The sequence below is a fragment of the Odocoileus virginianus genome, chromosome 23, assembly GCF_023699985.2.
Source record: "Odocoileus virginianus isolate 20LAN1187 ecotype Illinois chromosome 23, Ovbor_1.2, whole genome shotgun sequence".
NCBI classification, from domain to species: Eukaryota; Metazoa; Chordata; class Mammalia; order Artiodactyla; family Cervidae; genus Odocoileus; species Odocoileus virginianus.
This window is the reverse complement of record NC_069696.1, coordinates 46,421,546-46,443,406: the sequence shown is the minus strand read 5'-3', so window position 1 is coordinate 46,443,406 and position 21,861 is coordinate 46,421,546. Positions and strand designations below refer to the sequence as shown.

Below are 21,861 nucleotides of genomic sequence, written 5' to 3'. Positions count from 1 at the left end.
GAATCTGTTAAAATTCTGAGATTATATGGTTTTTCTTTGATACAGATACTTTTTAATAAGAATAAAGGAGTTCTCAGACACCTAATCAGGTGAACTTAAAACCTTTTAGCTAGAATAGAAAAAGTCAACCTTGCTGCTTTTCTGTCAAGCACTTTTGTCCGAGAAGCTCCTCTGTTTTTGTAACTCCTTCCAGCAGTGACTGGGGCTGCCTTACTCAGGCTCTCAAGAATAGACTGTAATTCTTCCCATCTCCTAGCAAACCTAGACAACATATTGAAAAGCAAAGACATCACTTTGCCGACAAAGATCTGTGTAGTCAAAGCTTTTGTTTTCCAGTAGTCATGTACCAGTGTGAGAGTTGGACCATAAAGAAGGTTGAGCATCAAAGAACTGATGCTCTCGAACTGTGGTACTGGAAAAGACTCTTGAGAGTCCCTTGGACAGCATGGAGATCAAACCAGTCGATCCTAAAGGAAATCAGTCCTGAATATTCATTGGAAGGGCTGATGCTGAGGCTGAAGCTCCACTACTTTGGCCACCTGATGCGAAGAGCTGACTCATTTGAAAAGACCTGGATACTAGGAAAGATTGAGGGCAGGAGGAAAGGAGGGGGTGACAGGATGAGATGACTGGATGATATCACTGACTCAGTGGACATGAGTTTGAGCAAGCTCCGGGAGATGGTGAAGGACAGGGAAGCCTGGTGTGCTGCAGTCAGACACAACTTAGCAACTGAGCAACAACAGTTTCCCAGCTCCATTCAGCAAAATCACATCAGTGGCTTGAACTCAGTCCCTGGTAGGAATATTGACGCCATGAAAACTGGCCAGTACTATAAATCAGGGCTTATTTTTCCCTCATAGAATGGATTTAACAACATAGCATGGCTCCTGGCTCTCAATCTCATTTCTCTCAAAGGCAGTATCTTACTTCTCACAAAGAATATATAACTTCAAGTCTCTCAATCCTGAGTCTCAAGCTGTTTTTTCAACTTCCAATTTCTAGGTGAGGAATAGAATCATCTTTTCTACCGCTTTCTCTGGTCCAGAGCCAATGTGGGTTAAAATTCCTCAGCCTATAGGAAGCTCCCTCTTTCTCCACTCATCTTAATGACATCCTTCAGCTTTAACTTCAGGGAGGAACCTCAGCTAGAGACAATAAGCTCCCCATCAGTTAGGCCAATGAAATGAAAGGCAAACTGGTTTCATTAGAAGAATGTTTTCCAATTCTGCTTTGGGAATGCCTTGTTTCCTTTCCAGTTATCTTTCTGCTGCTCCTGGAAGCAAAATTTCAGTCCTGAAACATCCGATCCCTGCAGAGATCATGGCTACTGATCACAAGCCCCAGTGCATGACTTCATCACTGAACTAGATAGAAATAAAAGCAGAGGGACCAAGAGAACAGACCCTGCAAATTCACAAAGACCTTGTGAGCAAAAGGGACAAAAAGAGGTGAATTTACAGAGTTCAAGGTCGTAGTCACCATTTGGTGGAAAACTCTCCCTTTCTGTCTCTGGCACCAAACAACTCAGTTTTGTTGTTCGTTTGTTTTCACCTAAAACAGCAAGTAGGAAGTGAATGTCCACATAAAGGAAAGAATGCATTGCACCAACAAGCTCTCTGACAGCAGCACCTGTAAGCGAACCCTGTGGATCTAAGCCATCTGGACTAAACTCTGGCTGGATAATGGCCCCCCAGCCAGATAAGTGGCAGGTTCAGGCAATAGTGGAGTGATGCTGATCAACTCCTTTGTCCCTTTCATTCTCCAGTTTCCTATAGAATGGGTCCAATGCCAGTTAAGTCTTGAGGCTTTAGAAGTGGATGATCCAGCTGATAAAGTCTTTCCTATAAAATAGAGGGCTGGAAGGAGTCCAAACCAACCCTGTTATTTTGCAGTCCAGAGGTGTGAGATGCTTGCTCAGGGTAACACAGAAGAAGAGCTAGGATTAAACTCAGATTCCCAAGGTCCAGCTCAGTGACCTTCACAGGACCTCTTCCCTCCTCCCTTTAACTTGCTGACACAAATGTTTATGCAGGTCCTGCTGTGCTGACTGGGGACACAGTGATTAATAAGCCAGACAGACCCAGTTCCTGCCCTCTGGGAGTTCGCAGTCTACTTTGGTCTGATATTTTCAAGGGCTCCCCACTTTTCCCCACCCTATCTGCCTCTGAGCATTCAAGCTTGTATTGGCATTGCTTCTGCCTGCAAGTCCTCACTGCTGGGTTCCATAAAGTAGTTGTCAGGGAAAGTTAAGATGCAGAAGCTAAGTGATTTGCTCAATGTCTTGTGGTAACAGAACCAGGGTTACAGAAACCATCACTTCCAGGGCCGACCAGCTGGGGGTCAGTTTCAACATTCTTACCAGTCACCCTGCCCTGTGCTTAATGCTGTTGACCTATAGATATGGTGGCCTTCCAAGTGTTCACACCAGGACAATTTTGAGAGTGAATGGGGCTGCCAGGATGATCACTGTAAACCAGGGTTGTTCTAGACAAATGAGGATATGTGGTCCCTCTGCTTACAGGTAATTCCCCTGGCATAGGGGCCAAGGGGAAGTGCAGAGAAGAATCTGGGTGAATGGAACTCGGGTTCAGCAGGGCTTTCTTTCCACCTGGGACCTCACACTGTTGAAACACATCCCTAGCTGGTCAGCCTCTTGGAGGTTATTATGATCTTGATTTGTGATCCTTTACCTTTCCAAGACACAGTAGCTATGAGACACGGTAGCTATGACTGTGCCACTGAAGTAGCAGAATTCAGGGTTTCAAAGCTTGTAACCCCCAGCTCTGACTCAGCTGGGAGATTACAGTCATCTTGTAGTCGACTGCCACTGCCTTCTTCCCAGGCCCCTGTGTGCCTTAATTCCATCCACTGTCTCCAGGGCACTCCTCTAGGGACTGCTCATCCTGCTTAGAGTCCCAAGACTCTTTTTCTGTTTCCTGAAGCATGAGAAACCTTGGAAAGGACCTTGAAGGCAAGATGAACATGTACTATAAGAACACAGAAGAAGAAAGAGTCCTGGTCACACATTTTTAACAGGACTGTATGTTCCTAAATAACTAGTACATGGCCTGATGAGCCCACAGTTATTTATGGAGTGAGTGAAACAGAATCACAAACTGAGGCTGTCTTAGAAAATCTAGAAGGTAGCCTTAGACATTGAGAGAAGTGACGGAGCAGAGTCACTGAGACCTTGAGTTACTCCTTAGGCTTATAGTCTGAATTATCAATAGCTTTGTGGCCTCAAATATGGCTTTATTTATTTATTTTTTTAATTTGGTTAACTTTTTATTGTGAAATATGTAATACATACTGAAAAGTACATAGTATGCATAGTAGAGTAAAATAATAAAGTTGGGTACCCATGTATCCAACACTAATTTTTTTTTTCCCACGTCTTTTTTTTTTTTAGGACATGGCTTTAAAACTCAGTCTTATCACACATAAAATGCGTCAGTAGTATTCCCACCTCACAAGGCTGTTGGGAAGACTAAATGAGAGGTGCACATAATGTTATAGGAATAGCCCCTGCCTGTCACAAAGTAAAAAATGTTAGTTATTTGGGGGATGGGGTTTTTCTCACCCTGGATTTCCCAAGAGAGATTGTGGGTCATTTATTTTTATTGACCAAGTGACCAAAGTCGCTTGAGAAATTTTACACAAGAGAGGGAAATCTGTGTTTTCCTTAATGACTTAAAGAAGTATTTTGATTCCTTTGCAGGGATCTCGGAAGCTTCTGGAACTCATCAGATACCACATTGTCCCATTTACTCAGGTTGGCCCTCCTTTCCTGCCCTATTTTTCCCTGTTTTCAAGATATCTGATCTTAAATTTCAATATTTTAGTGCTAGAGAATGTGTGACAATTATTCATTATCTTAGCTCTGAGTGCATGCTTATGTGAGTAATGAACCTGTCATCTAAAGAACTCTTCCAAAAACCCATGGCAGCAAAGCTCCCATCACTTAGTTCATAAACTTTCAAGTTATTTTTTCCAACAAAGACTCTGGGTGCTGCTGTCAGTATCACTATTGTTCTTTTGTTCTTGCAGCTGGAAGTGGCCACTCTCATTTCAACCCCTCACATCAGGAGCATGGCCAACCAGATCATAAGATTTAACACAACCAACAACGTAAGTGAAAACTCTGTCTCTGGTGTCATTGCTCACATATGTTTTTCCCTCTGCTTATGGCTGTTCATTGGAGAAGGCAATGGCACCCCACTCCAGCACTCTTGCCTAGGGGATCCCATGGATGGAGGACTCTGGTGGGCTGCCGTCTATGGGATTACACAGAGTTGGACACGACTGAGCAACTTCACTTTCACTTTTCACTTTCACACATTGGAGAAGGAAATGGCAGCCCACTCCAGTGTTCTTGCCTGGAGAATCCCAGGGACGGGGGAGCCTGGTGGGCTGCCATCTATGGGATCACACAGAGTCGGACACGACTGAAGCGACTTAGCAGCAGCAGCTACATGGCTGTTCATCGGGTTATCCTGCCTCAACGCTAACTCACAGGTTTCAGCTCTTTGTGATTGCTTCATTCATTCATTATGGCTTTCGGCAAATATCTGATGAGCAGCTCCAAGTGTGTGAGTCTAAACTAGAAGCCAAGGATAAAGATGTGGAAAAGACAGGCTTACATTCCAGCAAGGAAAACCACCCTTAAGCAACTAATTAGTGACCAGTTAGTTCAGTTCAGTGCAGTTCAGTCGCTTAGTCATGTCCGACTCTTTGTGACCCCATGAATCACAGCACGCCAGGCCTCCCTGTCCATCACCAACTCCCGGAATCTACCCAAACCCATGCCCATCAAGTCGGTGATGCCATCCAACCATCTCATCCTCTGCTGTCCCCTTCTCCTCCTGCCCCCAATCCCTCCCAGCATCAGGGTCTTTTCCAATGAGTCAACTCTTCACATGAGGTGGCCAAAGTACTGGAGTTTCAGCTTCAGCATCAGTCCTTCCAATGAACACCCAGGACTGATCTCCTTTAGGATGGACTGGTTGGATCTCCTTGCAGTCCAAGGGACTCTCAAGAGTCTTCTCCAACACCATAGTTCAAAAGCATCAATTCTTCAGCACTCAGCTTTAGTTACTTAGTTACAATTATAATAGGGTTCCCATGAGGAAGTTAAGAGCGCTCTGAAGCAGCAGAATCAGCAACAGGAGTAGACAGCAGATCTAGGGCTCCAGAAGTCCTCAGTCAGGAGATGATGCTTCAAAGGATGAGTAGGAAAAAGTTCCAGGCAGAAGGCAAAGCAGGTGCAAAAGTCCTGAGGTGGGAGGCAACATGACTTATGTAAGAAATGCAAAGAAGGCAGTTATTCAGCTAACTTCTCGGGGTTGTAATATTAGCAGAAATCTGGCAGCAGAGAAATTATATCTCCTGTTGGTTCACTATGGATGGTGATGGCAATGCCCCCTCATCCTTTCAACAAGTTTCTGTTGGGTGCCAAGAATGTGCCAGGCATCATTCTATGTCTCAAGTTTGGAACAAATGGATAAAAGTCCTGGTTGCATGGAACTTTCATTCTAGTAAATAAGATGATAGACCATAAGCAAATTAAGTATATCCTATATCAGAGTAGTAAGAGTTAAGGTAAAAAAAACAGCAAAGCAAAGATGGGAAATAGAAAGTGGGGACGAGGCTGACATTTTAGATACAGTGTCTAAGAAATCTTCATGGAGAAGAAAATACATGAGCAAAGACCTGATGGAAATGAAGGAATAGGCACTGTGAGTATCTGGGGGAAGAGTATTCCAGAGAGAGGAAATCGAGAGTGCAAAAGTGTGAAGCAAGGAGCGTGCCAACCTGATCGAGGAACAGCAAGGTCCTCAGGGCCAGAACAGAGGGACAGGAGCAGTGAGGTCGGAGGAGGTCCAGGTGGTAAGAGGGAGAAGGAGAGGTGTGGTCCAGTCACATGTGGCCTACAACTCAGGGCAAGGATGAAGGCTGTTACTTTAGAAGAGATAAAAAGCCGCTAGAGGATTTGGGGCAGTGGAATGATGCGATCAGACATACATCTGGGGAGACTCTTTAGAAGGGAATGTAATAACTCCGAGAAGAGTGGCGGTGACTAGCGGGGAGACAGGGAAAGGGGCAAAATAGAGGTACACATTAGTGGGCATAAGATAGGCTTAAGGCCGTGTTATACAACCTTGGGAGTGGAGTCATTATTTGCTAATAACTATAAGTGGAAAATAACCTTTAGAATTTGTGTTGAAGTTTTTTAGTTAAATAGAAGGAATGTTGGTAACTGAGAGCAGGGTGGTAGCTGCAACGACCTGGTAAGGAGTGGTTGAATTCCAAAGGTGTTTTGAAGGAGACCAGCAGAATTTGCTGAGGGATCCAATGGGGGATGAGGAAAGAGGAAGCCAAAGATGTTTCCTGAGCTTCTGACTGGAGCCACCAGAAGGATGGTGCTGCCTTTAGTATCACCCAGCGAGATTTGGAAGGAAAGTAGAGATCAGAATTCTTGGCTAAGTTGTTCATTTTCTGCTCCCTTGCCTGCAACGTCAGCAGGAACTTGTCTGAGTTTGTTCACTGATATCTCCTGAGACCCCAAAGTAGAGTCACTCCAATGTATCTGAACAAATGGATCTCCACTTCACCATGGGGGTAAAACAGTTTGCCCAAGGTCTCATAGCAAATATATCACAGAACTCAAATAGTTCTACTTCTTCCCCAGTCCAGCACTGGCAAGGACCATTTCTGCAAGGACATCCTTGCTTAGAATCAGTTGAGAATTCATTCAACAGATTCGTCTTTCCCTGCCAGCCAAGCCCTTCTAATCACAGTCCTCCACTCAGCAGGAAGTTAGGTGAAGTTGAAGGCTCTTTCAAGAAGCTGCCACCATTCGGATCTGCCTGGGGGCAGTGCTGCTCAGGCAGAAAGATGAAAGGTGGCATTGTTTCTCTCCAGGGACAGATTCTGGCAAATGACATGGCGCTGGAAGAAGTGGAGGTCGCTGCCAAGAACGGCCGGATTTACACGCTGACTGGGGTCCTCATACCTCCTTCCATCATCCCAATCCTGCCCCACCGATGTGATGAGACAACGCGAGAGATGAGGCTGGTAAGAAAACTGGGGACTCAGTAAGGGGACCCTAAAGAGCCCTCACAGAGCAGACCATTCTGTCCTCATGGTTCTGAGGGAACTGACGGGGAGAGTCTCACACGGGAGCCTCGTTCTACAGGCCTCTCTGTCTTCACGAAGAGGCAGGGGGACCTGAGGTCCTGTTTCATCGAACACAAACCAAAGTTCCTGGGGAATTTCCACACTGACCATTTGCTACCCTGGTATATTCATTTTCTAAAGCTGCCATAACAAGTTAGCACAAACCAAGTGACTCAAAGCAATAAAAATTTATTCTCTCAACAGTTCTGGAAGCCTGAATTCCAAAATCAGGGTTTCCTCTTTCCATTGCAACTGTTTTGGCTCAGCTGGTTTTAACCAGAACAGCTAAATTTCAACAAGCTTTTGAACAACCTGGACCAGAGCCACCCCACAAGGCGGGGACTTGCAGCTGCCTTGTCCTCCATAGACTTCCTTCCCTGAACTTGAACAACAGCTACTCAGGGTGGGGTAGCTCTGAACAAATCTAACTGTTGACTCCTATCAAGTCTTTCCTGCAGATTGTTCAAGAGCTTATTCTCCATTTCCCCCCCAAAAAAGAATCAAGATGTAGGTTTGAGCCACAACCCAAAGAATTTTAGTTAAATAAGAGGAGCTTCCCCATAGCTACCTTAGAATGAAGTCTTCTTTTACTGTTTTCTCTGGATTTAAATCAAACCGATGTGCTCTGGTTTAGGGTTGTTCTGATTAGATCTATTAAAAGTACCAGTGTGTTCTCTGGAAAGTATTGAGGGCTAGTAGGAACAGCTAGTCCCTTCTAGAAATCTCAGTTTTCAGAACCCATAGCTGCCTTTGGGCCTGTATACTTAGATTTAGAGGTTTAATTAATAACTCTCTGTAGCAGTATACAGAATTGATCCCAGTGGTTCAAATGAAGAGACTTTAATTAAGAATCTGTAACAGAGGGGTGGGCAGGGCTGAGGAAACATGCAAGTGATGCTGGGCCATCCCAGGAGAAGCAGCGGCAGGAAACCAGTACAACCAGTAGGAGTGGGGGTCACCTGCACCCTAGGAGCAGGGCAAAGGGAGGAATAGGTGGGCACCTGCAATGTCCCCTCAGGGACAGGGGCCTCCCTCCATGGCTGAGGGTCGACCAGAAGCCTGAGGCCTGCAGATGGTCTGAACCTGAAAGAGGATGAGGAAGGGGCTCCTCTGAGCAGACCTAGTCACTTCTCCCAAACCTGTCTGGCGTTGATATCACTCCTTCTCTCTAGGGAGGCGGCAGTAGGGGTGGGGAGAAGGGCCAAGAGTAGGATGCTAGTGAGACCACCTTTCTAAGGGGCATAAGGAGACATAAGGCCAAATGCAGTGGCCTGCTTCTCCTCCTTATAGGGACCCCTGAACTGACCCCTGTCCTTCCTTCCAGGGCACGTGTGTGAGCTGTTCCCTGGTGTACTTGAGCAAATGTCCTGCCAACTCCGAACCCACAGTGAGTGTGACAGCTTCAGGGAAGCACATGTTACCCCAGCAACCCCATGGGTGTGGTTTCTCATCCTTCCCACCTTCCCTCTTAAAAGATAATCATTCCAACTAGGATAATAAAAAGTTGGCTTTTAGTGTGCTCTATCTGGGGGGACAGTAGATAGTTCACAGATCTGTATTTTAGGTCTTGCTCACTAGTCCAAGGTAAGTTGCTTCACATTTTTACTCTAATTTTCTTACCTGTAAACAGTAATAATAATAACTATAGCAACAGCAGCAGCAGAAGCAGGATTAGCATAGATAAAACCCCAAGTGCAATGCCTGGATCAAATAGCCACTCAGTAAACATTCCCTCTCTACTTTTCCTCTTAAATAAAATCCAGTGCTTGTTTAAGAGAGACAAAACTTTACCTCCACTCTCTTGGGGTCCCTGGCTGGGCCTGCAAATTAGGTTGATATAAGATAAATTAACAGGAGAAAAAGCACAATTTTTTTTTTAACATGTACATCAGTTCAGTCACTCAGTTGTGTCCAACTCTGCGACCCCATGGACTGCAGCACGCCAGACCTCCCTGTCCATGACCAGCTCCTGGAGCTTGCATATACTCATGTCCATTGAGTCGGTGATGCCATCCAACCATCTCATCCTCTCTCGTCGCCTTCTCCTCCTGCCTTCAATCTTTCCCAGCATCAGGGTCTTTTCCAATGAGTCACTTCTTCACATCAGGTGGCCAAAGTATTGGAGCTTCAGCTTCAGCATCAGTCTTTCCAATGAATATTCAGGACTGATTTCCTTTAGGATGGACTGGTTGGATCTCCTTGTAGTCCAAGGGACTCTCAAGTCTTCTCCAACACCACAATTCAAAAGCATCAATTCCTCGGCACTCAGCTTTCTTTATAGTTCAACTCTCACATCCATACATGACTACTGGAAAAACCATGACTGGAAAAAACTTGACTAGATGGACCTTTGTTGGCAAAGTAATGTCTCTGCTTTTTAATATGCTGTCTAGGTTGGTCATAGCTTTTCTTCCAAGGAGCTAATGTCTTTTAATATAATGGATGCAGTCGCCATCTGCAGTGATTTTGGAGCCCCAAAAGTAAAATCTGTCACTGTTTCTACTGTTTCCCCATCTATTTGCATGAAGTGATGGGAGCAGGTGCTATGATCTTAGTTTTCTGAATGTTGAGTTGTAAGCCAACTTTTTCACTCTCCTCTTTCACTTTCGTCAAGAGGTTCTTTAGTTCTTCTTCACTTTCTGCCATAAGAGTGGTGTCATCTGTGTATCTGAGGTTATTGATATTTCTCCTGGCAATCTTGATTCCAGCTTGTGCTCCATCCAGCCCAGCATTTCGCATGTACGTAGGAGCTTCCACTGGAAAAGGAAATGACAACCCACTCCAGTATTCTTACCTAGGAAATCCCATGGACAGAGTCTGAGCCTGGTGGGCCACAGTCTGTGGGGTCACAAAGAGTTAGACACGACTTAGCTGCTAAGCACAGGATCGTCCATAGGAGAGTGAAGACCCAGAGAAATAGCAAAACCCAAGTATTTAGAGAGTAGGCTGAACAGAGATGGGCAACTGTGGAAAAGTAACTAAAATGTGAGATATATTTCACAGTATATACCTATATCAAGTCATTATCACTATGTTATACATCTTAAACTTGTGTACAAGTTTTTTGTATCTGCTATTTTTCAAGGGCCTTTAGCTCAAAATAATCCACATGGCACATTTGGAGGGAGCATGTTCTGCTCCACTTCATTTGTGTCTGCTCTTCCCAAGCATCTTTTTGGAAGGAAATAAATTAAATATCAAGAAAATGACCCTAGAACCGTCAAAACCTTGTCAAGCTTCAGGGAATTCCACACCCTGTCTCCCGAGTATTATAGACTTGGTTAGGGAGCATAAGGGCTTACCTGGTGGCTCAGTGGAAAAGAATCTGCCTGAGTGCAGGAGCCCCAGCTTTGATTCCTGTCAGGAGGATCTCCTGGAGAAGGAAATGGCAACCCAGTCCAGTATTCTTGCTTGGGAAATCCCATGGACGGGAGACTGGTGAGCTACAGCCCATGGGGTCCTAAAGACACAACCTAGCAACTAAAAACAACAACTGCAGCTCTAACAGAGGGCATAATGGTGAATAAGATGCTGTTTTGTTTTTGTCCTGAGAAGCTCTAATCTAAAAAGGGAACACAGACCATGGTACAACAATCCATAATTCATAGGCCAGGTGAGTACTGGTTGTAAAAAGCAGCAAGTTTGAAGATAAAATTGATGACAGAAATTCCTGCCTCTAAGTTTGTCCTAAGAAAGACCTTCCCAAAAAGATAGTTCATCCCACACTAGAATAGATGGCTAAAGAGAGTGATGAGTTTACACAATCTTATTGTGGAGCACTTCATTTAAAAAAAAACAACAACCACCCTAAAACAGGCACAGGTGTTCAGATATTTGCTCAACGAAGCCATCAGTCCTGCACGATGCTGTCAACCAGGGGTTGTGGAGGGGGAGGAGGGAAGAGGAAACTGTGGTGACTGGGATCCCAGTGATTGATGTGTGCCAGACATTGTTCTAAATGCCCTGCGCAGCAAGCCTGCAAGAGAGGCACATTATCATACCAGTGTATAACCTGAAAGCTAAGGCAAGGAAACAGAAGCCCTCGCACAGGGTCACACAGCTGCTAGGCACAGACCATAAGCCTACATTGCCTCTGCCTGGGGAAAGAGAAGCAAGAGAGGAGAGGAAGAAATGAGATGCATGGGTCAGAGCCCAGAGAGCCCCAAACTGCCCCTCCCCGCTCCTATGGTCTGTACTTGGCTAGGTATCCTGACAGCCAAACAGAGGGTTGAGTACTTCTTCCTCGATGACCTCAGAATTCCTCCAGACATCCAAGATTTTAGGATTTTACTGACTGTGGACGTTTTCCTTGCTCTCTCCTTGAGTAAGAGCCTCAGGTGAGGAGTACCTCGATACTACTTTTTATCTAACATGAAATTTGGGCCACAGATTAAATGCTCAGGATGAAAGCTGAGATCAGCACTTTTGTCCCATTTCACAGATTAGGCAGCTTGAGGCCCAGGAGGCAATGTGACTTGCCTCTGAGATCCTAGAGTTAGTAGGTGGTAAGACCCATTCTGCGCTGTCGCAGCCTGGTGCTCTTGGTCGCTACCCCTGACCTTGAGCGAGGGGTAGCTCCTCACAGCCATGCTTCTGCGCGGTCCGTCACAGCCGGCGTGCTTCGATAAAGGACAGAAATGGTATGGACCTAACAGAAGCAGAAGATATTAAGAAGAGGTGGCAAGAATACACAGAAGAACTGTACAAAAAAGATCTTCATGACCCAGATAATCAGGATGCTATGATCATTCACCTAGAGCCAGACATCCTGGCATGTGAAGTCAAGTGGGCCTTAGAAAGCATCACTATGAACAAAGCTAGTAGAGGTGATGGAATTCCAGTTGAGCTACTTCAAATCCTAAAAGATGATGCTGTGAAAGTGCTGCACTCAATATGCCAGCAAATTTGGAAAACTCAGCAGTGGCCACAGGACTGGAAAAGGTCAGTTTTCATTCTAATCCCTAAGAAAGGCAATCCCAAAGAATGCTCAAACTACCACACAATTGCACTCATCTCACATGCTAGCAAAGTAATGCTCAAAATTCTCCAAGCCAGGCTTCAGCAATACGTGAACTGTGAACTTCCAGATGTTCAAGCTGGTTTTAAAAAAAGCAGAAGAACCAGAGATCAAATTGCCAATATCTGATGGATCATTGAAAAAGCAAGAGTGTTCCAGAAAAACATCTATTTATGCTTTATTGACTATGCCAAAGCCTTCGATTGTGTGGCTCACAATAAACTGTGGAAAATTCTGAAAGAGATGGTAATACCAGACCACCTGACCTGCCTCTTGAGAAACCTGTATGCAGGTCAGGAATCAACAGTTAGAACTGGACATGGAACAACAGACTGGTTCCAAATAGGAAAAGGAGTATGTCAAGGCTGTATATTGTCACCTTGCTTATTTAACTTATATGCAGAGTACATCATGAGAAACGCTGGGCTGGAAGAAGCACAGGCTGGAATCAAGATTGCAGGGAGAAGTATCAGTAACCTCAGATATGCAGATGACACCACCCTTATGGCAGAAAGTAAAGAGGAACTAAGAAGCCTCTTGATGAAAGTGAAAGAGGAGAGTGAAAAAGTTGGCTTAAAGCTTAACATTCAGAAAACTAAGATCATGACATCTGGTCCCATCACTTCATGAGAAATAGATGGGGAGACAGTGGAAACAGTGTCAGGCTTTATGTTTTTGGGCTTCAAAATCACTGCAGATGGTGATTGCAGCCATGAAATTAAAAGACACTCCTTGGAAGGAAAGTTGTGACCAACCTAGATAGCATATTAAAAAGCAGAGACATTACTTTGCCAACAAAGTTCCATCTGGTCAAGGCTATGGGTTTTCCAGTGGTCATGTATGGATGTGAGAGTTGGACTGTGAAGAAAGCTGAGCACTGAAGAATTGATGCTTTTGAACTGTGGTGTTGGAGAAGACTCTTGAGAGTCCCTTGGACTGCAAGGAGATCCAACCAGTCCATCCTAAAGGAGATCAGTCCTGGGTGTTCATTGGAAGGACTGATGCTGAAGCTGAAACTCCAATACTTTGGCCACCTCATGCGAAGAGTTGACTCATTGGAAAAGACCCTGATGCTGGGAGGGATTGGGGGCAGGAGGAGAAGGGGACAACAGAGGATGAGATGGCTGGATAGCATCACCGACTTGATAGGCATGAGTTTGAGTAAACTCTGGGAGTTGGTGATGGACAGGGAGGCCTGGAGTCCTGCGATTCATGGGGTCGCAAAGAGTCAGACACGACTGAGTGACTGAAGACCCATTCTCTCAACCTACCACTTACCAGAGGTGTTCCTTAGAAAGAAAATTTAACCTGTCTGGGCCTCAGTTTCCTCATCTATAAAAAAGGGGATGAGAAATATCTACACAGAGTTAAAGGATGATGATCTCCTATGGGCAGTATGTCTGGCCCTAGGAGGTTCTCAATAAATGGTAGTTCTCAAACATTCTGAGTGGGTATCAGAGGTTAGAGAATGGTAGGAAATCTGCCCCTATATCCCCACAGACTGCACTGTTTTGTTTGGTAGATCTTTGTACAAAATAGGGTGGAAATCTCTTAATAGCTCCAGAATTTCTGTATAGATGGAGGTTTTGTGTGTGTGTGTGCTAAGCTGCTTCAGTCATGTCTGACTCTCTGCAGCCCTGTGGGCAGTAGCCCTCCAAGGCTCCTTTGTCCAGGAGGAGGTTACAGATGGTTATTAATTGGAAGGAAGGCTAAACCACACCCACAGTGCACAGGAACATGTTCCCTGATGGATTAGCAATGTCTGCCAGGGCACGAGAGGGGACGAAAGGTACCTAAGCCCCAGGTCATCATGCAAACCCTGCCCTGTAGTCTCCCAACAAGGAAACAGAGGCCTCACAGGTGACTGAGTTCTGCCTGGACCCACGTGAGCTGTGTGCTTCAGCGCTCTATCCTGGCATCGATGGTAAACTGGAGGAAATAGATCGTCTAGTGTATAGAGAAGCCAAGTCATGCCCAGATGACCTCAAAATGCAGACTACAATGGTTTTTCTTCCTGACTTTCTTCCAGACACTCTTTGTTCACAAGTGTGTCTACACTGGCCGAATCAGGAGCCTGAAGAATGGATGTGCCAGATACTGTAATGCCACTGTGAAGGTGAGGCATGTGTGTGTGGCCAGGGACCTCATCCAGGCCACCACTGCCCATACAGGAGCTAGCAGGCTGGGCAGTTCTTGGGCCCCAGGGCTGTGAATCAGAGGTTGCCAGTGGGAGCTTGACCACGTTTTCCTGCAAAGGAAGCGTTGAGCAGCGTCTCCACGTGGTGGCCAAGTTGTCTCTTCCCTGCATCTTTGCATCCATCCCGTGGTTCCTATGTCTCTCAACACAGAGCCCACACCCCTGACACACCCCTGCCTGGCGCACACTCAGCAGTGCCCCCGGCGTGACTCTCACCCTCATCCCCACCTCAGCGTGTGTGCCTTTGCTACTTCCTCCCTCAGCATGCTTTGCCAGTTTTCTCGGGGCTGGCTCATCTCTCAAGTCTCCATTCCACCATCACCTCCTCTGTCACTGCCCAATCCACAGTGTCCCCTCACCTCTGTCCCTAGCCACAACTTGATGATAGCACTTTATTTTCCCAACACATACCTCTCTCTAAATTGCTCTTTTTTTTTTAATTTATTATTTGTGTCTTCCCTGACTAGCTGGAACACAGGCTCCGTGAGCACAAGCCTGTGTCTCTCTTGCTCATACAGTGCCCGAGCCGGGCAGGCAGCCAGGGGCGGCCCTCAGGAGATTCACAGTGAACAGACGGCTGAGCACAAGCCACACTGTCATCCACCCGACAAAAGGCATTCTCCTGGGGAGGGGAGGGGGCCGATACTGTTTGTGATTGTAATGGAAATGAAAATGAATAAAATGAATTTCCTTTGAGGAACTGGCACTCTGCTTGGGATTCCAAAAGGCAACATGCATTTTGTTTTTCAGATTCCAAAATGCTGCAAAGGCTTCTACGGACCAGACTGCAACCAGTGCCCGGGAGGCTTCTTGAATCCGTGCTCCGGAAATGGGCAGGTGATGAGGGCGGAGGCTTACTTTTTCACAAAGGCTGAGGTTGACCTGTGTTGCTGTTGTTCAGTTGTTCATCGGACTCTTTTCAACCCCATGGACTGCAGCATGCCAGGTTTTCCCTGGCCTTCACTGTCTCCTGGAGTTTGCTCAGACTCATGTCCATTGAGGCTGTAATGCCATCCAACCATCTCATCCTCTGTCGTCCCCTTCTGCTCTGCCCTCAAGCTTTCCTAGCATCCGGGTCTTTTCTAATGAGTCAGCTCTTTGCATCAGGTGGCCAAAGTATTGGAGCTTCAGCTTCAGTATCAATCCTTCCAATGAATATTCAGGGTTGATTTCCTTTAGGATTAATGGGTTTCACCTCCTTGCAGTCCAAGGGACTCTCAAGAGTCTTCTCCAAAACCACAGTCCAAAAACATCAATTCTTTGGCACTCAGCTTTCTTTATGGTCCAACTCTCACATCCATACATGACTACTGGAAAAACCATAACTTTGACTAGACAGACCTTTTCCAGCAAAGTAATGTTTCTGACATATGTTAAAAAAGAGAATTCTTAAAACCATTAAACCAAGAAATGATTCAATGCCAGTCATAGTTCCCAGGGAACAAAAGAAACAGATCAGTTGCTAAAAGAACAGATGTCTACAGGAGAAGGACTCTTTCCTGGGGAAGTGGCAGAGGGCAGGGTGTCCAGCGGGGTCCCTTCTGGTCTGTTTTCCTACTGCTGAGGGCTTGACCTTGAACAACTCAGCAAGGCTTTCTGGACCCCACTTTCCTCCTGTGGGATATAGCATTGTTGGCCTGCATCGATGTTCCAAGGTTTTTTAGGACCAAAATTTTGTTATTTTAAGAGAAAAAAGAAAGAAAGAAATTGCTCAGTGAATGCTTTTTTAGCCCATCTATAAAACCTGGCTTAATGAAATGTAAGAGCCAAAACTTGACTCATCTAGCATGGAGTCCAGGGCTGAACAGACAAAGGTCAAAGTGGCTTTAACGGTTAAAGTGGTTCATTTGGGGAAATTATGGATCTGCACATATAAGAAATCCATGTCAAAAATATGCCTCTTTGAAGGGGAAGGAAAAAGTGCCTGACCTCCAAGGGGGACACCACACAGGTGAGGATAATAGGGCAAAGCTGCTACAAATTAACCTCTCTAGCTGGGAGGTCTGTTGGGGCCACAAGCCAGATTGTGATGCATGTCAATCAATACAAATCTAACCTTGAAACCGCTGGAGAGCTAGGGGGCAAATGCTCACACTGAAGGGACAAACTGCCATTTGGAGTCACATAGCTGAGCACGTGAGAATCTGCAGAGAAAGGCTGGCCTTCATTCTGAAGGTCAGAGGTTTATCAGTCCAACCCTTAAGCATTGTGTAGACCTTCCAGTTGTGACCGGCCCCCCTCAAATGACTTCCCGTAAAGTTCTGAATCCTGGCTCGGGATTCCTATATGTCACTGTCTTAGCTTTGTACCTAATACCACGGCTCCACTTTCCACAAAGGTTCCCAGAGAGTCATTTCAAGCAGAACTGAGTCTGAGTCAAAGAAGCAGTCAGGAAACAAAAGCCTCCGGGACTCCCGGCCAGGGGTGGGGGGTGGGAGGTGTGTTGTCCTAACGGCAGGGGCCCTGACTTTGTTCCCAGTGCGCCGACGGCCTTGATGGCAACGGGACGTGCATTTGCCAGGATGGCTTCCAAGGCTCCCACTGTCAGTTCTGCTCAGACCCCAGCAAATACGGACCTCGGTGTGACAAAAGTAAGTGTCGCTTCCAGAGCTGCCTTCAGCTCCTTGGCCAGGGTCCCCGCGGCTCTGCGGTGCAGTCTTGGTGTTGGGTGCCCCTTGGTTGGTGGGTGCCCCCATCACAGGGCGTTTCTTAAGCCCTTGGGTCCCCAGTGCTGACATGTGCCAGGTTGCTGAGCCCCCTCACAGAGATCTGAGGTAGAAGGCCTGAGTGGTACCTTGGGGATTGGCATCTCTTAACAAGTCCCCTGGGACGTTAGCACCACTGGCCCAAGACCACCTTTAAAAACCAGTCATGTAGGGTTTCCCCAGGTACCTGAACTGATCATGGACTTCTTATCAGCACACAGACTCCCCACCTTTCAAGCAGTCATCTTCCATCAGCTCCTCCCTTTGCTAAATGTGTAGCCTTGGGTTAGTTAGGCCTCAGTTTCCTCATCTATAAAATGAGGGTCATATTGGTAACTACCTCATAAGGCTAGTAGGAGTTATAAATGGAAAGCACTTGCCTGAGAACAATGCCTAGCACCTAGTATGCACTACCAATATTATTATCTATTACTGTTGTTCTTCTCCTATTATTGTTGGCACTGTTGCTGTTATGCTAAGTTCAGTGACATAAATGTTAGGAAACTCACAGAGCATGTAGAAAGTTCCACAATACTAGGTACTGAGAAATATGCAGCTATATAATCTTAGAAAATACATTGTTCTTAAAAATAATACAATGTGAATATATAAGTATATAAATAAAAATATACATCTCTGCGTATCTAAGCTAAGATTAGAACTCGCTGGGGAAAAAAATGGCTTCGTTGGTGGCTCAGTTGGTAAAGAATCTGCCAGCAATGCAGGAGACCTGGGTTCGATCCCTGAGTCAGGAAGATCCCCTGGAGAAGGAAATGGCAAGCCACTCCAGTAATCTTGCCTGGAAAATCCCATGGACAGAGAAGCCTGGCGGGCTACAGTCCATGGGTTCAGAAGAGTCAGACATGACTTAGTGACTAAAACACCACCACCAAGCTGAGATCAGAACTTGATAGGAAAAAAAATGAATAGATCAGAGCTTGCTGTGGACTCAGACCAACATGAAGTTAAAGCTCCATTCTGAAACTTACTGGCTCTATGACCTTAGAGGGAATTCCCTGGTAGTCCAGTGGTTAGGACTCTGTGCTTTCACTGCTGAGGGCACAGGTTCTATCCCTGGTCAGAGAACTAAGTTCCCACCAGCCATGTGGCACAGTAAAAAAAACAATCTGAGACCTTAGAAAAAGTCTCTCATTGAAGCTCAGTTTCCCCATTTATAAAATGAAGACAATACTGGTACCCACTTCCTAGGTGGCTGATTAAGTTGGATCATAATTGAGGATTTGAGCCCAGAGCACGTACCTAGCAAGCAATCAGTAAATGAAGCCATTTTTACTACTATCACTGCTAACTCCACTCATCTGTTACGAAACACACAGCCCCTCTCCTCTCTCACCGTATCTGATTTTCACAGCTACCTCTCAAGAGGGACGAGACGCCAGAGCCCAGCAGGGTCAGGGCTGGCGATCCTAGTCCAATGCTCTTTTTGCCAAATAGGGACTTATTCCAGAGCCTGTTGATACAGGCATTTTTATGAGGCTAGCAGGCAGGATGCTGAGGCTGGGAAAGGACTGCTGGGCTTCCTGCTCCAAAGCCTCTCATCTGGTTTTGTGACTGCCCACCATCTCACACTGGGTCGCTTCCTCTTCTTTCTGAGGTCTTGTTCCTTGCTAACTAAGCCCTGACTTTCATAAAAGTTTATGGAAAGTCTTTTTTGTTTTAAATCTCTTCCAGACCCCACTCACTATGCTTCTTTTTTCCTGGATGCTGGCTCTAAGCCCCCCACTAATTCCTCTCCCCACTGTCCCTTCTGGGGCAAAACCACAGATTCCTTCATTTCTGATCATATTCGAGCCCCCAAATCCTTGCCACCTGCCTTGGAGAATCTCTAGAGTGCTGTTTTCACTCCCACATGCATAGCAGCCTGACTCTGATAAGCTGGCTCACATTGCAGCAATTTTTAAATATTTGTAATCAAAAGCAAAGTTAGCAGCTAAAGTTTAAGATGATAACAGGCAGGTGGAAATGCCAGTTGATTTACTGATCTACTATTAGTGACTCACGGTCACTAACTGAAATGGAATTTGAAGGTCTGAGTTCAAGTCCCTGTATGGGAACTTACCAGCAAGTTAGGCAAATTAGACAATCACCTCTCTGGGCCTCAGTTTCCTCATCTTGAACATGGGAATGGTAAAAGTACCTACCTCTTAAGGCTAGTGACCATGAATGAGAGTGGTTTGGTCACTAAGTCATGTCTAACTCTTTGTGACCTCGTAAAATGTAGCCCGCCAGGCTTCTCTGTCCATGGGATTTCCCAGGCAAGAATACTGGAGTAGGTTGCCATTTCCTTCTCCAGGAGATCTTCCTGACCCAGGGATCAAACCCAGGTCTTCTGCGTTGCAGGCAGATTCTTGTACTGCCTGAACCACCAGGGCAACACCGTGATTGAGAGGGTACAGGTTAAAGTCTGGCCCAATGCCTAGAACAAGGTCAGCGTGCAAAAACTGGCCACGAGGGAGCTTCAGTCTGCTGTGATAGAGAGTGAAGAACAGATATGTAAGCCGCACATCAGAGGCTGTGCTGGCAGGAGAAATCACTTCTGCTCATTCCAGAACATCTTCAGGAGAAAACACAAAATGTCAGACTAAACTCTCCAACAGCAAGTAGGTGAAAATTGAGCTCCTTGGCCTCTTTCGTTCATCACAACCCACCCTCCCACTGCCCCGCACACAGACAGACACAGCAGTGCAGAGGTCGAGCTCTTCTCTCTGAGAGCTGTCCTGGCCCAGGGACAGAGATGCTCCAGAGTCTTCCCAGGCTCCGCCACCAGGTCTGTCCCGACAGGAGCGAGGAGACGGGGGCTGCGGACGGGGGACTTCCTCTGTGACCCATGCGCCCATTGCTAAGCTTGTCCCCAAGCCCGGAATGGCCCTCTTCCTTCTCTTTCAGCGTGTCCGTGCGTTTTCGGAACGTGTGATAACAGGATTGACAGCGACGGCGCCTGCCTTCCTGGGACCTGCAGGAACGGCTCTGCAGGGAGATTCTGCCACAGGCAGACCTCAGTCTGTGGGCCCTACATGCAGTTCTGTCACATCCATGCCACCTGTGAATACAGCAATGGGACAGCAAGGTAGGCCCAGGGCAGGCGTGCCACCCTGTTACCTGTAGACAGACCCAACCCATAGCTAACCTCTTCGTAAACCAAGGCCTGTTCTCTCCAGCTGCCAGCACGGCTGTAGTGGGAAAAAACCTCAGACTGAGCTGGGTTCAAATTGTAGCACTTCATACTTTTGAAACTTAACCAGCTATGTGACCTTGGGCAGTTACTTAACCTCTCTGAGCCTCACTTTCCTCATCAGTACAATAAAGGTGATGTTGCATGCCTGGCAGGGCAGTTGTGGAGGTTAGAACAACTGAACGCCAAAGCAGCCAGCACCAGGGCTAGTACGTCACAGGTCTTCAGTCATGGAAACTGCAGTGATTATCATCACTCATGTGAAAGACATGAAGATTTACTCACCAACTTTCCAGCCCTTTAAAATCTCTTTTACTTCCTAAGATCATTAATAACAACTCCCATATTAAAGACATCTTATAGGAAAACCGGGTCTTTGGATCATGGGTTGATGTCTTAATGTTGTCCAATATATGCCATGGGCTGGGGGGAGGAAAGTCAGAGAAAATTTTCCTCTCTGGGAATATATGGTTCAAAAGCAGCACATACACAAAAAATTTCCTGGAAAATGCAGACCTGTGGAATTCTTGGCCTTATTTTTGCAGCACTTTTCCTAATTTGGGCTTCCCTTATAGCTCAGCTGGTAAAGAATCTGCCTGCAGTGCAGGAGACCTGGGTTCAGTCCCTGGGTTGGGAAGATCCCCTGGAGAAGGGAAAGGTTACCCAGTCCAGTATTCTGGCCTGGAGAATTCCATGGACTGTATAGTCCATGGGGTCGCAAAATCAGACACTGAGCAACTTTCACTTTTCTTAATTTGGAATTACCTATTGAAGTGCATCCATCCCTGTTTATGGCCAATCTCCCCCACCAGTCTGCAGGCAGCATGGGGGAGAGAGTGACTTTGCTCTTCCATGGTGGGACAATAGAAATGCATCTTCCTAGGGGATTATATGGACTTCCTCCTGGCTCAGACGGTAAAGAATCTGCCTGCAATTCAGGACACCTGGGTTCAGTCCCTGGTTGGGAAGATCCCCTGGAGAAGAGAATGGCCACCCACTCCAGTATTCTTGCCTGGAGAATTCCATGACAGAGGAGCCTGGCAGGCTACGGTCCATAGGGTCACAAAGAGTCAGACACTACAGAGCAACTAACATTTTCACTTTCACACACACAGCTTTATAAAGAAGATGTTAAACCCATTTTTCAGATGAGGAAACAGGCTCCCAAAGGTTAAGAGACTCACCCAGGGTCACACAACTGCTAAAAGGTGGGGCCTGGCTTCCCAGCCAGGTGTGTCTGACTGCAGAGCCAGGAGCGGCCATGACCACTATGCCGTTTGCTCCGCTCGTGAGGGCAAGCGTCAGGACGCTCAGCCGTGAGCCCGTCCACCTCTAGCAAGCTGGTCTTGTTGGGAGTGGGGTGGGGTAGCTGGTACGTATATTTCCGGGGCTGACTGTGTGCACACTCTTCTTCGCAGCTGTGTTTGCAAACCAGGGTATGAAGGAGATGGACGCTTCTGTGTGGAGATGGACCCTTGCTCAGGATCAACCCCGGGGGGCTGCAGCCGCTATGTGAGTATTGCTCTTATCTCCAGGCTGCCGGGTATTTTAGGAAATCCTGAAGGAAGGC

General features: G+C 46.4%; 1 protein-coding gene across 1 annotated transcript in view; it reads left to right on the top strand.

Moving 5' to 3' along the window:
• STAB2 (stabilin 2) overlaps window positions 1–21,861 on the top strand; it is a 164,778-nt gene that overhangs the window by 50,121 nt on the left and 92,796 nt on the right. Inside the window, exons 16-24 of the mRNA XM_070454036.1 lie at window positions 3,722–3,775; window positions 4,051–4,131; window positions 6,925–7,077; window positions 8,504–8,566; window positions 14,226–14,312; window positions 15,144–15,230; window positions 16,873–16,984; window positions 20,006–20,186; window positions 21,710–21,803. Coding sequence (XP_070310137.1) covers window positions 3,722–3,775; window positions 4,051–4,131; window positions 6,925–7,077; window positions 8,504–8,566; window positions 14,226–14,312; window positions 15,144–15,230; window positions 16,873–16,984; window positions 20,006–20,186; window positions 21,710–21,803 — 912 coding nt within the window. The remainder of the gene's footprint in view (window positions 1–3,721; window positions 3,776–4,050; window positions 4,132–6,924; window positions 7,078–8,503; window positions 8,567–14,225; window positions 14,313–15,143; window positions 15,231–16,872; window positions 16,985–20,005; window positions 20,187–21,709; window positions 21,804–21,861) is intronic.